Source organism: Erythrolamprus reginae, chromosome 2 (genome assembly GCF_031021105.1).
Source record: "Erythrolamprus reginae isolate rEryReg1 chromosome 2, rEryReg1.hap1, whole genome shotgun sequence".
Classification (NCBI taxonomy): domain Eukaryota; kingdom Metazoa; phylum Chordata; class Lepidosauria; order Squamata; family Dipsadidae; genus Erythrolamprus; species Erythrolamprus reginae.
The window spans coordinates 228,567,004-228,582,835 of record NC_091951.1 but is presented as its reverse complement, the minus strand read 5'-3'; the positions used below and the strand labels follow the sequence as shown (position 1 = coordinate 228,582,835).

General features: G+C 40.3%; 1 protein-coding gene across 1 annotated transcript in view; it reads left to right on the top strand.

The window, feature by feature from the left end:
- GTF2E2 (general transcription factor IIE subunit 2) overlaps positions 1-14,951 on the top strand; it is a 50,727-nt gene extending 35,776 nt beyond the window's left edge. The window contains exons 7-8 of the mRNA XM_070742178.1: positions 10,724-10,839; positions 13,722-14,951. Coding sequence (XP_070598279.1) covers positions 10,724-10,839; positions 13,722-13,838 — 233 coding nt within the window. The 3' untranslated portion in view covers positions 13,839-14,951. The remainder of the gene's footprint in view (positions 1-10,723; positions 10,840-13,721) is intronic.
- The last annotated feature ends 881 nt before the right edge of the window (positions 14,952-15,832 follow it).

Below are 15,832 nucleotides of genomic sequence, written 5' to 3'. Positions count from 1 at the left end.
GGGGTGGGTGGGTGGAAAAGTATAGTGTCTGAGCGGCAGTCCCTTTGGGACTGGGCGGCACAGAAATATTAAATAAATAAATAAATAAATAAATAAATAAAGAGAATTTCAAAATAAAATACTGTACTGTGTGTGTATAACAGTGAGCTCATAATAGGGCAACTCTATCAATATCAAAATGCCACTTAAATAGTTGAGCTAATTTCAAACTAGATTTTGATTTTCTTTCTCTCTTCCTTACTCCCATTCTTTTTCTTTCTCTTTTCCTTCCTCTCTTTTTTCTATCTGTTTCTCTCTCTTCCTCTCTTCCTCTCTCTCTCCTTCCCTCTCACTCTTTCCCTCTTGGCTTCTGGGCAGGTTTGGAAAACTCTGAGTTGATGATGATTTTTAAGTGAGCGATTGCTCACTGCTCAGCTTAGAGGGAACTATGCTCTTAGCACCCTCCTGCCGGCTCCCTTGCCTCTTAGCACCCCCCTAAGTCATCCCACTGCTCTCCAGCGGATGGTACCACCCACTTTGGGAACCATTGCCCTTATCTTTCCTTCCATAGAACTCACGAAACCAAGTCAATGGAAAAGCCAGAAGGAGGTTGCAATTTTGCCCCCACAGCTTGTTCCCACTCCCACCACTTTTTCTCACGACGATCCTCCAGGTGGCATGGGGATCTCCTATTCTGTCAGCTCTGTTTATGACACTTACCCACCTGTAGATATACCATAGTACCTGCCTTGCATCTATGTAGCACCTGCCCACAACATCTTGCCATCCACTTATTGCTTTTGTCCACTTTCTTATAGCTTTTGCCTGCTGACCTGTTTGCCTGGGAGAAATTTTTAGCAGCATAAGGGAGTACTTTCTGATTTGTGCCTCTTCCCACATTGCATTCATATAGGGTCCTCACTTAAAAATTACACAGTCTTTACTAAGGGATGGCAACTAGGATTGCTATCATTAAGCAATATGTCCACATGATGTTGCACTTTAGCAATGGAAATTCCAGTCCCAATTGTTGTCATAACAAAGATTATCTGTATCCTTGTGCCTTTTCTGTCCCTTTGTAATGACGCTTTGGCAGAAAGTAAGCACATACGTGCTTACTACTCTATGTGTATAAGTTGTTTCTGCAGATAGTTGTGTTGAATGCAGGATTGCTTGTAAGAACTGGTATGATTTGAGCACTGATGATAACAAAGATTAACAGTAAATTCCAGGGAAAGACAAGGAGAATGCTATTACTCTCACATTTATTTCTTTTATTTCTGCAGATCTTTCTCTCTTTTGCCTCCTAATAATGATTCTTCTATACAGTGATCCCTCGATTTGCGCGTTCTCGATTAGCGCGAAACGCTGCAACGCGGTTTTTCAAAAAATATTAATTAAAAAATAAGTCTGCGTTTTTTTTCCTACACCACGGTTTTTCCCGCCCAATGACGTCATACTGATTGCTGATTGGCCAAAAGAGAAGGGAAGGAGGGAGGGTTGCCATTGCCATTGCCGCCAGCGCTGCCCCAAGAAAGCCGGTGAGAGGAAGGAAGGAGGGAAAGAGGGAGGGAGAGAAGGGAAGGAGGGAAGGAGGGAGGGTTGCCATTGCCATTGCCGCCAGCGCTGCCCTGTGGGTAGCGGCGAGGAGCCCGGAAAAATCACCATTGCATTGCCAACCTCCGAACTTGCGGCGCTCCACCTTCTGCGCATGTGCGGCCATGGAACAAAGGGCGCGCATGCGCAGATGGTGTTTTTACTTCCGCATCCAGTATAACGCGGAAATCGGTTAGCGCGGGAGGTCTTGGAACGTAACCCCCGCGCTAACCGAGGGATCACTGTATTACAGTTTTTAGATTTGTTTTCTGGTACAACCAAATGACTCTCTTCATTCCTTCTCGTGCCAACTGTAGAATCTCCTCCCCCCCCCCCTTGGCATATGAATGTTATTCATATGAAAGATGGAACATTTCTCAGAAATGTTTCTACATGGATTATTTTTATCCCCAACCCAAAGTTCAAAAAAGGAAAAGGAGAGACTTATTTGCTACAAGAAATGTTGAGGAATTTTGATAGGTTTAATAAATAAACGGATTTTAATAGGGTGACTATCCAAAGAAGCTTTCAACTGTGGTAGTTTTACAACCTAGTTTCTAGTTGCAATATACTTTGTGTAGTATTTTACCATCTTAGCAGTCTTTTTTTTCATCTTGCTTGCCAAACAAGGACAGAAAAATCTTCCCTTGTGAATTTCTCTTGATGTACATCTGATGGCATTCTTTCTAAAGCAATCAGTGCATGTCTTACAATAAGTGCTAGAAAGCCCTCCTATATATGCCCGAAAAACTAAATCTGTTAAGAGAGGCACTCAAGTAATATTTTTTGGACCATTGCACATATTGGGAAATTTGAGAACAAGTCATAGATTCTATTTAAAAATGGCTATAATGAAATAAGTGCTGCCAATTCAAAAATGGCTTTTAAACGGCAAATACTTGATTGTAGAGTATCTATTTTTTCCCTTTGGGGAAAAAACATATTTGAGGGAATCCCTTTTTCAGCAGTTGACAAAGAGTAACTGAATGAAATATCTTTCTTCCTTTCTTGGGTAATTTAAAGAAATGAAGGTTATAAACCTGGGCACTGTGAAGTATCATTGAGCACCTCTTTCTTTTACTTAATTTCGCAAACTCCTTTTCCTGAAAACAAGTGGGACTGTGATAATCCTGAACTTTATTAGTTACTAGACACAAATTTAAATCAGTTAAAAGAGTCTGCTTCTCTACTCCCTCTTTGAAATACTCATGATCAGATACACTTATTTCATAATTGGGCTACTTCTTCTTATATGCATTTTTCTCTTTTAAAAATTGATTGATTGTATTTCTATGCTGCCCAACTCCCGAACGACTCTGAGCAGCTTATAACATAAAATACATTTAAAAACATCATAAAAGATTAAGAAAAAAAAACAGTTAAAAAATCACATACATACATATCATTCAAGGCCGGACCTCATAAAATTGCGAGCTCAACAGCCCCAAGCCTGCCGGAAAAGCCAGATTTTCAATGCTTTCCGAAAGGCCAATAAAGTGGAGTCAGTCCGGATCTCGGGGTAGTTGGTTCCAGAGAGCCATGGCAGCCACGGAGAAGGCCCTTCCCTGTGGGCCCGCCAACTAACACTGTTGGGACCTGGAGGAGACCAGCTCTATGGGATCTTACTGGTCACTGGAAACTATGAGGTAGAAGGCGGTCTCAGAGATAACCTGGCCCTGAGACACGTAGGACTTTAAAGATAATAACCAACACCTTGAATTGAGCCTGGAGACCAATAGGGAGCCAGTGTAGCTCGCAGAGCATTGGTGTAATGTGAGTATGCCTTGGTACACCCACAACCACTCGACTGGCTGCATTCTGGACCAATTGTAGTCTCCGAACGTTCTTCAGGGTTAGCCCCATGTAGAGTGCATTGCAATAATCCAACCGTGAGGTGATAAGGACATGAGTGACTGTGTGGAGAGCCTGCTGACCCAAGTAGAGTCACAATTGGTGCACCAGACGAACCCGTGCAAAGGTCCCTTTAGCCACAGCTGTTAGATGTTGGTATAATTTTAGCTGTGGAGGACACCCAAATTGCAAATCCGTTCTGAGGGGGACAATTTCTCCCCCCCGCAAACCAAGGATGGACAGTCAATACAGTCTTTAGGAGGTGATACCCACAGCCACTCGGTCTTGTCTGGTTTAAGTCTGAGCCTGTTGACACCCATCCAGACCCTCACAGCTTCTAGGCACCGGCATATCATATCCACTGCTTCATTGAACTGACGTTGGATGGAGATGTACAACTGGGTATCATGAGCATTTTGCTGATACCTCACCCCAAAGCGTCAGATGATCTCACCCAGTGGTTTCATGTAGATATTAAATAGGAGGGGAGAGAGGACCGAGCCCTGAGGCACCCCACAAGCAAGGAGTCTAGGGCTCGACCTCTGTCCTTCTGCCAACACCAACTGTGAACCACTAGAGAGATAGGAGGAAAACCACCGCAACACGGTGCTTCCCAACCCTAGCTCCCTTAGTTGTCCCAGAAGTATCAATGTATCAAAAGGTGCTGAGAGATCAAGTAGCACCAGGATAGTGGAATGATCCCCATCTCAGGTTCACCAGAGATCATTCATCAGCGTGACCAAAGCATCTTCCGTGCTATAGCCAGGTCTGAAGCTAGATTGACAAGGGTCCAGATAATCTGTTTCATCTAATGACCGTAGGAATTGAAGTGCCACCATTTAAAGCTTATCATAAACATCCAGTTGTTGTTTTTGCTTCAGTAGTTAAGGAACTGTCATGGAATCTTTTACCCTCCCTCTGAAAACATAAGCTTGAGGTTCCTGGGCCAAAGCTTTCCCCACCCTGCAGTTACAGTTAATCAGCCAAGTACAGTAGTACCTCTAGATACAAGCTGCTCTACATGCGAGTATTTCAAGATACGAGCCACGAGGGGAGAGACATTTCTGTTCTACTCCCGAGCTCAAATTCAGGATACGCGCCGAGCGTCCACTAGGTGGCGCAAGAATCCTTGCTTTTGGTTATCTCGGCGGGGAAAAAAGTTATTTGTTCCAGAATACGAGTTGCCTCGAGATACAAGCTCCCTTATGGAACAAATTATGCTCGTATCTAGGGGTTCTACTGTATTGTGAAAAGATTTTATAGAAAAAAATTGCTTGAATAAATGTGATGTAGTTGAAAATATATAGGAGAGAATATGTAGCAAACAAGATTTTATTGGGCTACCTCTGGCCTCAAAGCATTAAGTATGGTTCGGCTTAATCAAAATGCTTAATTGGAGAAGTTGAGAACAACCTGAAGTTGCTAATGCTTTGATTTTAGAGTTAACTACTAATGTATAGTCTTTTTACTGAGAGTTTTACATCTTGCTTATTCTATATGTAATATCAGAGCCATTGTAATGTTCTATATGTTAGGATGTTTATTTATTTATTTGATTTTTATGCCGCCCTTCTGCTTAGACTCAGGGCGACTTACAACATGTTAGCAATAGCACTTTTTAACAGAGCCAGCATATTGCCCCCACAATCTGGGTCCTCATTTTACCCACCTCAGAAGGATGGAAGGCTGAGTCAACCTTGAGCCGGTGATGAGATTTGAACCGCTCACCTTCAGATCTATAGTCAGCTTCAGTGGCCTGCAGTACAGCACTCTACCTGCTGCGCTACCCCGGCTCTCTATATTATGGATAGAGTCTCCTGTTCGATGGACTAAAAAAACCTCCAGGATTCCTTCCAACCCTGTAATTCTATGTTCTGAGTTTGAGTTTCAATTCAGTTTGCACCTCATTAAAATATGTTTTTAATTCAATAGGACAGTTACTTGTTTAAATTGCTTGCATTCACCTTTGTTTTGCATGTTTGAGGTGGTTTTCAGGTACAGTGATACCTCGACTTACGAACCCCTTGTCATACGAACTTTTCGAGATACGAACCCGGGGTTTAAGATTTTTTGCCTCTTCTTCCGAACTATTTTCACCTTACGAACCTGCCGCCGCCGCTGGGATGCCCCGCTTCCGGACTTCCGTTACCAGCCGAAGTGCCCGTTTTCACGCTGGTGGGATTCGCCTGAGGCTTCCCTCCATGGGAAACTCCACCTCCGGATTTTGCGATGCTGCAGGGGAATCCCAGCAGGGAAATCCCACCAGCATGAGACGTGGGGTTTCCCAGCGAGGGAAGCCTCAGCGAAATTGCAGCATTTCGCTGAGGCTTCCCTTGCTGGGAAACCCCACCTCCGGACTTCCGTTGCCAGTGAAGCGCCCGTTTTTGTGATGCTGGGATTCCCCTGCAGCAACACAAAAACGTAGAAGTCCAGAGGTGGTATTTCCCATGGAGGGGAGCCTCAGGGGAATCTCACCAGTGAGAAAACGGCCACTTCGGCTGTCAAAAGGGGTGAATTTTGGGCTTGCATGCATTAATTGCTTTTCCATTGATTCCTATTGGGAAATATTGTTTCGTCTTACGAACTTTTCACCTTACGAACCTCATCCTGGAACCAATTAAGTTCGTAAGACAAGGTATCACTGTATTATACTTTGTCTCATACTATCTGTGTTTCTTTGTAAACTTACTGTAGTAATTAAGGGCTAGCAACTGCTTTAGTTTTTCCCAATTAATGCAATGCAATAATTAATTTTTCCACAGAGACTTCAAGCAGTATAATTCTTTTTATATAGTGCCGTTGTAATTATTATTTTAAAATTTGCTTTCTTTGCAACGTTTCTATTTTATAAATGTGGATTTGCATATTCACAGTGTATATGAAACCATAAGAACATAAGATTATACAAGAAATGTGCAAGGATGAAAAAGAACAAATTCTGTGTAGTGAGGAATGAACCTTTGTGCCGGATGACTGATAGGATCAATGGGGGAGCCCTTGTATGATAGCTCCCTTGGGCACCTCATCTTTCTTGATACAGAGACTATGTTTTGCCAACTCTAGCACCTGGGATCACTTGGTTGGGAACATTGGAGGCTCGTTGGTGTTCTCTGTACTCACAAAAGGCATGTTTATACCAGGATTTGCTTTTAAAATCAAGATACAATATTATATGATATTTCCAAAAGATTGCTTTTGGTCATAAGTAGTTTTGAAGTCTGAAATAGTAGAATTTTCATGACTGGAGAAGAAATATCCAAGAGCTGGCACTCAATGTATTGAGCAGAGCTCTGCAAAACCAATATAAAACAAAAAAATGTTATGTGTTATTGCTTTGGCTTGCAACAGGCTGCCCAAATTATTTATTCAGTGCACCTAAACAAATCTTTGCATAGGTAGAAATACTTGAAAAGACTTCCTGAATGTATACTTTACATTTTATTTATGGCTTTTGAACAAGGCCCATTGACAGACTTTGTCTGACTTAATCAGTATGGAATGAAGGGAAATTAAATTGTACCAGCCACAGCCTTGATAAAGGCATTCCAGGAAAGCACTTGAAAAGATTTATCTGAGTTTTGCAGCTCTTGTCCTCTTTATTTTCTGGGATCAAGAGTCAAAATGTTTGGCTTGAGGAATTTGGGAGTTATTTCAAAGTCACTTTGTATTATAATGCAATTTTAAAAACTTCAATATAGTACAATGAATCTTTTATACTTTGGATCCAAAACAAGTGACGTAGGGAACATGTGGCTACTGACGTCTAACGTTTTTCCAGTTTGGTGAGGACATTGTATTCAGTGTGTTTTTTGGATTTGCTGCATAATGTTGCCATTGGGGATCAGAAAGCATCAAAGATAATGATGTTATATTTTCTTTTGATGTTAAGGAGAAATGAGATATTAATAGCAGTAGTTGCCTAGCATATTAAAACTGTCAAGTGCAATGGCTGTTTAATATTAATCATGCAAATAGACTGAGCTAATGTTCACAAATATATCAAAGGATGCATTGAGGATAAGTTTAAAAAAATGAAATATTATGAAATAAATCCCCAAACCCATGTAAACCCATGAAATAAATTCCCAAACCCATGTTATTATTATAGGATGACAATACTGTCTACCAGAATAAATAAATAAATCAAAACCAGTGTATCAATCATAGAATGTTTTATCATCTAAGAAATAGCAGATGCTTTTATAGGTAGTCCTTGACATATAACCATTTGTTCAGTGACTGTTTGAAATTATGAATGGTGCTGAATGATCCACTCTCAAAGATCAGAATATTGCAGCGCTTTGTAGTCACATGACAAAAATGTGGGCACTTGTCAGTGCGTCTGACTTTACTATCATGGGAGTGCCCCACGTTTTTTCCATTGTGGGTTGGGAGGCCTCAGCTGGCTTGGCACACCAATATATGGGCCTTACCCCCTTTCCACCACTCTCTTGGAAGGCTGGGCCTGTACTCCACCTCAGCACTTCTCCCCACCCAGAAGGCTTTGGCCTTCTCCCCACCCCACCACATAGATCCGGTCCGCTTACCTTCCCTTTCTGTGCAGCTGCTGACAAATGTGGCTAAACAACATTAGGCGCAATCACTATAGAAAACTAGGCAATATACTTTTTCCAAAAAGAGGAAAGAGCTTCAGAATATTGTAATGGATGGCATTTTGCTCACGATGTTTCTGAGGCTCTTTCTGGCCTTCAAAAATATTGTAAGAACAGGTACTTGTCTCAACTGCAATGGAGACAGCTGGTATTGCAGTTATTGAGCAAGGCAATCACCTGATTGCCACACAAGCCAGACTCAATTGTGATCCTAGATTGTGAACTTAATTGTGGTTCTAGGTTGAAAACGACCTGCATATCCTTCATCGACTTGAATTGTGTGATTAGGCTGAGAGACTCCATTTGCCAAAGTACCAATAAGTTCATTAGGAAATGAATTTGATCTATTAGTTAAAACCGATACAGTATAGACACCCAATACGCTAAGTCCTCAATTGAACAGCAGTGCACTGTAACTCGGTCCAGAATAACAAAAATTCATAGGTTTTACCAATCCACCGGCTATAGCTACTCTCCTGGTACAGGTTATCCTTGGGCAAGTTGCAACCACTTATTCAGGGACAGTTCAAACTTAATAATATCACTAAACATGGTAATAGTTTAGGCTCTCGGCATTTGACACTGAATTACCATTGCAGCATCTCATGGTCATGTAATCACCATCTTCTGCTTTCCCTCTCAGCTTCCCACACAAAACTCAATGGGAAATCTAGGAGGAGTTTGCATTTCATTCCCACTCCTGCTTTTTTGCCTATGTGTCTATAATCTATAGAGCCACCAGCATTGTGCCCACACTTCATTGTGCTTGTCTGTAGCATCCACCCTCACCCTATAGAACCTGCCTATGATTTGTAATGCCAGCACCTACCATCCTGCTTATGTCGGACTCCTGCCTCTACACAGTTAACAATCATGTGTGGTCCTTGCTTAACAAGAGCAATTAGGGCTGCCAAGATCGCCATTGCTAAGGAATGTGGTCACTTGGCACAGCATTTTAAATCTGCATTGCTTACAATTAAAATTCCAGTTCCAATCGCCATTGTAATCCAAGGACTATTATATTGTCCTTAAGAGAAAATAACAAATATAATCATCTTCCATATCTCCAGACTAAACCAGCTATCTAAAAAGGAGACAAGGTTGGACTTTAGTGATGATTTGAGATCACCAAACCTCTCTCTTAGCAAAAAAAAAAGAAAGTAAATCTGCTTTGAAATCTTAGCATCAAATATTGATTTATGGGACTCTAGTTTTGGCTAAACTATTCACATCAATGCGTTTCACACTTCAAACAGCTAATTGGTGAAAATCTGTTATAGCTGTGATCTTTGAAAACAACAACTTTGAAAGTCCAGCAAACTTGCCGAGTCAGCTTGCCAAGCATTTTGAGCAACATCTAGCGATGAAGGGCATTTCCTGTCTCCAGGGAAAATGTATCCTTCCTTAAGTCTGCATTTGACTTAATTCTCAGAAATAGGTTATGGGAAAGAATTATCTGCCTTCTCAGTCAGCCAGCCACATTTTGCTCTAATTATGAAATTGAGCAATAACAACACTCTGCAGGTTTGCTGTAACTTTCAATGCCATTTGTATTTCAGAGTCCTGTATCCATTCAGATGTGTGTGAATCTGGACAGCGTTTATTCTCCAATTCTCTTTCGCTTTCATTTGAATTCATGGAATAAATCCCTTCTTCATTAGAACAGCACTTAGACTTATAAGCCGCTTCACAGTGCTTTACAATCCTCTCTAAGTGGGGAGGGAAATGTTTTCGGGCTGCAGCACCATCCGGTACCACCCACCACCCACCCATCCCCATTCCAAAAACGGGGCAGGAGGAGGCAATAAAAGAACATCCTGTTTCAGGCAGTGGGTGGTTCCGTCTGGCGCTGCAGCTCGAAAACACTTTCCTCCTTGATTCCAAAACCGGGGCATGCAACCAACGCTACTTGCCACCTGAAACGCAGTGCTCTTTTTTTGATCTCCGCACGCTCCGTTTTTGGAATGGGGAGGAAAGTGATTGACGTGAGCGCTCAAAGCCTGAAATAGTAATCAAGGTATTGGGTCTCCCGACACAAACTGCCTTGCAGTTCAGCATACATCACCACCAAAATCAATAAATAAAAATATCCAAATCAGGGTCTCAATTTGAGGAATCGGGCAAGAGAATCATGTATCTCTGTGGCTCTTGGGAGTTGCTCTTGGGAGTTTCAGGCGGCAGGCAGCACTGGTTGCATGGTCTGTTTTTGGAATTGGGGAGGAAAGTGTTTTGGGCTGGAGCACCGGCCAGAACTGCCTGCTGCCTGAAATGTGATGCTCTTTTTTGATCTCCGCATCCTTCATTTTTGGAATTGGGGAGGGGATCATGGCGCTGCCGTCTGAAAAACGCTTTCCTCCTGCCCAGCACCCACTTTGCCAACCGAGTCCCTACCTTCTGCTGGCCGTGAGTGAAAGTGAGGATCCCTGCCGTCTGGAACCATCCAAAAATGTGATATGCAGAGGCTGAAAAACTCCGAAGGGTGGGGGCGGGTGGATGGGTGGGGCTACTTTCAGAATATAAGATGCACCCAGTTTTTCACCCTCTTTTAGGGAGTAAAAAGGTGTGTCCCATAGTCCGAAAAATACAGTATTTTATACAGCATTGCAGTCAATGTGGGATGTCAGTTGGGCAGCATAATTAAGAAAGGCTTAAGGAAACTAATGAGTATTCATTTTGGGTTTTAGAATTTCAAAAACTTTGGAGGAGTGTTCCTGTGGATTCTATGGATGAAGAGAAGATAGAAGACTATCTGAAACGTCAGGGTATTTCCTCTATGCAAGATGTAGGCCCAAAGAAATTAGTAAGTAACTTTCTATAAGCCTTTACTTTCGTCAGAATTAATACACTTAATTTATAGGAAATGAAAATATTTTAAGCATGCAAGAGGCGTCACTGGAAACCCATGATAGCAATCAACTGCTGCTGCAGAGAAATGATTTGGTTCCTTCCTGTCTACTGCTGCTTGCTTTGGACTGCATAGATTCCTAAGGCAAAAGATCAACTAATATTGACCCATATGTGTGCTGCCCCCAAGAGAGGAAAGAGTGTTACATGCACAGAAATTCAAAAATATCCTGAAATATGATTTTGTGTGGAGATCTTTCTCCCACGGTCCAGCATTAAGAAAATTCCTTAAAATTGAAAAGGAGCAGAATTACAAATCCTTTCAAATACACAAAGGCCAGATTGTACAATTTGTTACCCTAAGCCTCGGTGGTGCAGTGGTTAAGAGTGCAGTACTGCAAGCTACTTTTGCTGATCACTGGCTGCCAGCAGTTTGGCAGATCGAACCTCAGCAAGCTCAAGGTTAACTCAGCCTTCCATCCTTCCAAGGTGGGTGAAATGAGGACCCAGATTGTTGGGGGCAGTATTCTGACTCTGTAAACCATTTAGAGAGGGCTGTAAAGCACTGTGAAGTGGTTTATAAGTCTAAATGCTATATGGTTACTTTAGCAAGTGCTTAGGGTAACAAATTATACAATCTGGCCTTTGTGTATATTTGAAACCACATGCAAGTGCCTTGGCTTCTTGGAAAAATAAGAGGTACAAAAACAAACTTGGATCGCAAAGCCATTTTTAAAATAACACTAATATGAGAAATGGGAACATTTGCAGGAGTGCTTAACTGTCCTCCCACCACCACCCAAATTAATGCATACATTCTAAGCCTTGAAATGAGAGCACCTGAGTTTGCACATTTGTTCAGATAATATCTGGTCTGGCCTTCGGTCTTCAAGAATGAAAATATACTAAACTTTTGAGATTCGAATGGGATGCAGTTGTAAGTTTTATATAGTTTTAAATCATCCCTATTCCACAACAAAGACAAAGAATTGGCTTCTCCTTTTCGAAAAAAGAAACAGCCTGGGATGCTTAGAAAGAGAGCTGAGTGTTTGGCAGTTCAAGAGTTGTAAATTATGAATTAGAAAAAGTGGTTGGGAATCCAGTTCACTCTTCCTCCATTTTGTGTGCCTTTGCTCAGTAGTACCAATCAGTCTTTTGCAAGAATCTGTAACTATGAATTTAAAAATTTTGGTTGTTGCAACTGTAGGGCTTGCTGAGCCCCAATGGGAGGTTAATGAATGTAGCTTCCGGGAAGAACTGAATTTGTTTAACAAAAGCATTGCAATTCTGGAAGAATTGTTTACTTATTTGCTTACTTAATTTCTATGTCAAAATCTTTTGGGGATTGGACAGAAACAAAGTAGATGTCTTAAACTTTCTAATTTAAGATACTAATTTTGTCCCTTAATCCCCTAATGGAAAATTTCAGTCTTGGGATGCAGTGGGATTGCTCAAGACTTCCCCAGGGCATTTTTTTAAACTCATGCCACGCTGCTTCAAAAATGGTTTGGATCTGCAAAACTGATTTGGAGTAATTTCCAATTATTTCTGGATCAAACACCTGCGTTTTAGTGGACGGCTTACTTGTATAGTTTATGTTCTACCTATTTAAAAGGGGGTTATGTACAATCCTCTAAAGCAGTGATTTTCAACCTTTTTTGAGCCGCGGCACATTTTTTACATTTACAAAACCATGGGGCACATTTGGGGGGGGGGGGCGCTAAAAAAAGTTTGGACAAAAAAATTCTCTCTCTTCCTCCCTTTCGCTCTATTTCTCTCTCCCTCTTTCTCTCCCTTCCTCTTTTTTGCTCTGTTTCTCTCTCCCTCCCTATCTCCCTCTATGTCTTTCTCCCACCTTCCCTCCGTCCCTCTCTCTTTCTTTCTTGCTCTCTCTCTTTCTTTCTTTCTCTCTTGTTCTCTTTCTCTCTTGCTTTCTTTCTCTCTCTCTCTCTCTTTCTTTCTTTCTTTCTTGCTCTCTCTCTTGCTTTCTTTCTCTCTTGTTATCTTTCTCTTGCTTTCTTTCTCTCTCTTGCTTGATTTTTCTCTTGTTTTCTTTCTCTCTTGCTCTTTCTCTCTCTCTTTCTCTTTCGTTCTTTCTCTTGTTTTCTTTCTCTCTCTGAGCTTCGCGGCACACCTGACCATGTCTCGCGGCACACTAGTGTGCCACGGCACACTGGTTGAAAAACACTGCTCTAAAGGCTCGAATAGGTTTCATTATTTATTTCCGATATTTCTATGCTGCCTACTCTCAAGTAGAGCAGCTGTGACAGCAGGAACCAATTTTTTTTTAAAAGCAAGAGGAGAAAGATTTAAATGATTACACCTGCTTTTGTATTTAGTTTTTATTTGGCTTTGTGTCAAAAGTTAATCTGTGCTCTTTTAGTAATAATAGCAGGAAGGTCAGATGATTATTATGCGGCTTATCTATTAACCAACAGGAATTTTCAGATCACTTACAATGTATCAGTTTCATTCTCGATAGGTTAAAGAATGCAACAGATGATGGATTTTGAAATTTAAAGTGTGTTTATTTTTTCTTCCTGGCAGATGGCCATAATTAAATAGTGATTTGGTTTGAACAAAAAAACAACAACTATTAACTATAATTGAAAGAGTCCAAAGAGGAAGACTCCAAACTTAAGATTCCTTTCCAGTGGTCTTTCCATAATTTAGTTTTCCCCTCTGTGCTCATCATAGGAGTAGTGGGGAGCAAGATATTCCACAGGGGTTTGTTTTGGTGCATATGTGCTACAATTGAGAACTCTGTATTATGGGATCCTTATCTGTTAAAATCTTTTGTGGAAAAGGGCTCTCGTGAATGTGACTTATTTCTTTTAGATTCCTATCCAGAAGAGGAAGAAGCCAGCATCTCAGAAGAAACGGAGATTCAAAACCCACAATGATCATTTGGCTGGTGTATTGAAGGATTATTCCGATGTAGCTCCTGGCAAATAAATTGGTCTTCTGAACTGAACTGTTACGTTGATGTGGATACTTAGGACCCAGATGTCCTTTGTATATCTGATGTGGTTCTTTCCTCTTCCATTTCTGTAGCAGATGAAAAGTAACAACTTTTGGGATCAAGAATAAACTAGTCATCATAAAACTTACTTTACTGGTTAATGTAAACTTGGATCAGAGCCATTATTACTAGACTTCTGATATTGGGGGTGAAATATATTTAGCATATAATTGCTGAGGTTCATGTTCATCAGTTAAAATTTATTTGAAGAATTCTTTGGCATTCTATGGGAATTTTATTCAGATGGGCTAACCTAGATAAACCTGAGATTTTTGATGTCAAGAAAACATGTTTATAATAAAATCAATCAAAAAAGTTGATGATTTTTTTACGTTTTCCTTTTTTTTTTTGACTGAACAGCAGCTAAAAGCAGCACTCCATTTAGATATAGGTAGATATTATTTTAGGTAATAGTTTAAGATAAAGCCTTTATTTAGAAACGTAAACTCCTTTTGTTATACTTATTTTTTCCCACAGTGACATTTCTTGTATTATCCTGAAGTTTCCATTTGAATTTTCAAGACTATTTCAGTTGGTTGGTTCTGCAGGTACCCATTACCACGCAACATCTTCTAAATTGTGTTCAACATTCCATTTACGTGAGGAATCCTTGAGATGAAATATACCACCAAATAAATCTTGAAACTCTTACAAGAAAACATGGGATTTGCAATACAATGTAGGCCAAGAAGTTTCAGAATGTTTATGAGTTAGAAGAGTTCTGTTAATGAAGACTGAGAATAAATTCCAAAAGCAAAGCAAGAACGACTCAACTGGCTACAGAAGATAGGTGTTACAAAGTACTGCCCGAAAGAGTATCCGGTGTATCTTCTTACCTTGAATCTGTAAATAACTGCATGTAAATTGTTAAGTATACATTGAACACCGTTGTGTGTAGTTTTTTATCATGTAGAAATTTTGCCATTTTCTGTTCGCTTAAGGATTTATTGAAGTGTACAATTTGACCAAGGGTGCCTAACTTTTTGCACACAAGTGTATTTGTATTGTTTGTGAGTTACTTTAGAATTAAAACAAAATTGAGACAATCCTGCTTCTTCATATTTAGTGATAGAGTGACCTTCCATTATATGACTGCTGGCTGTGATGAAAGAAAAAAAAGGGGCATGAGTTGGGGTAAGCGAAGGTAAGAATATGTGTGTTCCCAATTATTGGAATGTATAATTCATTTAATATGGGTAATTGATTTAATATGGACTAATTATTGTATTTACATCTTGTCCTAGACCTAGAGAAAGGAAAGATAATGAAACAAGAAATGGCTACAGTAGAAGCAGCTTTAGTACTTGATAATCATATTTTTAATCAGGCAGCAAGCGAGGTCTGGCCATGACCTCGTCAAATGTGGAGGGGAAATTTAAGTATGAATTTTCTTTTAGCTTTAAAAATTAAACTGAGCAAGAAAACCGGAAAAATGAGGCTTGAGCATAGATAGCCTCTTTGAAAAAAGCCTGGCTTCACAAAATGAGCATATTTTTTTAAAAAAAATTGGATTAGGTTGGTGGTAAAAATACAGATCTATTACATGTTGATGAGCAAATTAGTAAGAGTAATTTAATTTCTTGTAATAATCATAATCGTATGAAGTAAAACATGAAAAGGAAAAACTATTATAGCAAGATTTTGTATACTTGGTAGAGAGCACTGATATAAAGATGCTCATAGTGCATATATAATTCATCATATCCTTCCAGGCTTCTAGATAATGGAAAAAAGGAAGTGAATTTGGAGAAAATATGTAAAGAATGCCCGTTTGGCTTTTCCCATCACTTTCTGTGGCGCACAAAACTTGGTGATAGGACAAAAGAGAATACCAGGTTTTCAGGACTGATGATGGAAAAAGATTTGAAAGTAGCAATAATTACAAAGTCATAGTGGTGACGTTATTTCCATCTTGAGACTAGAGTAG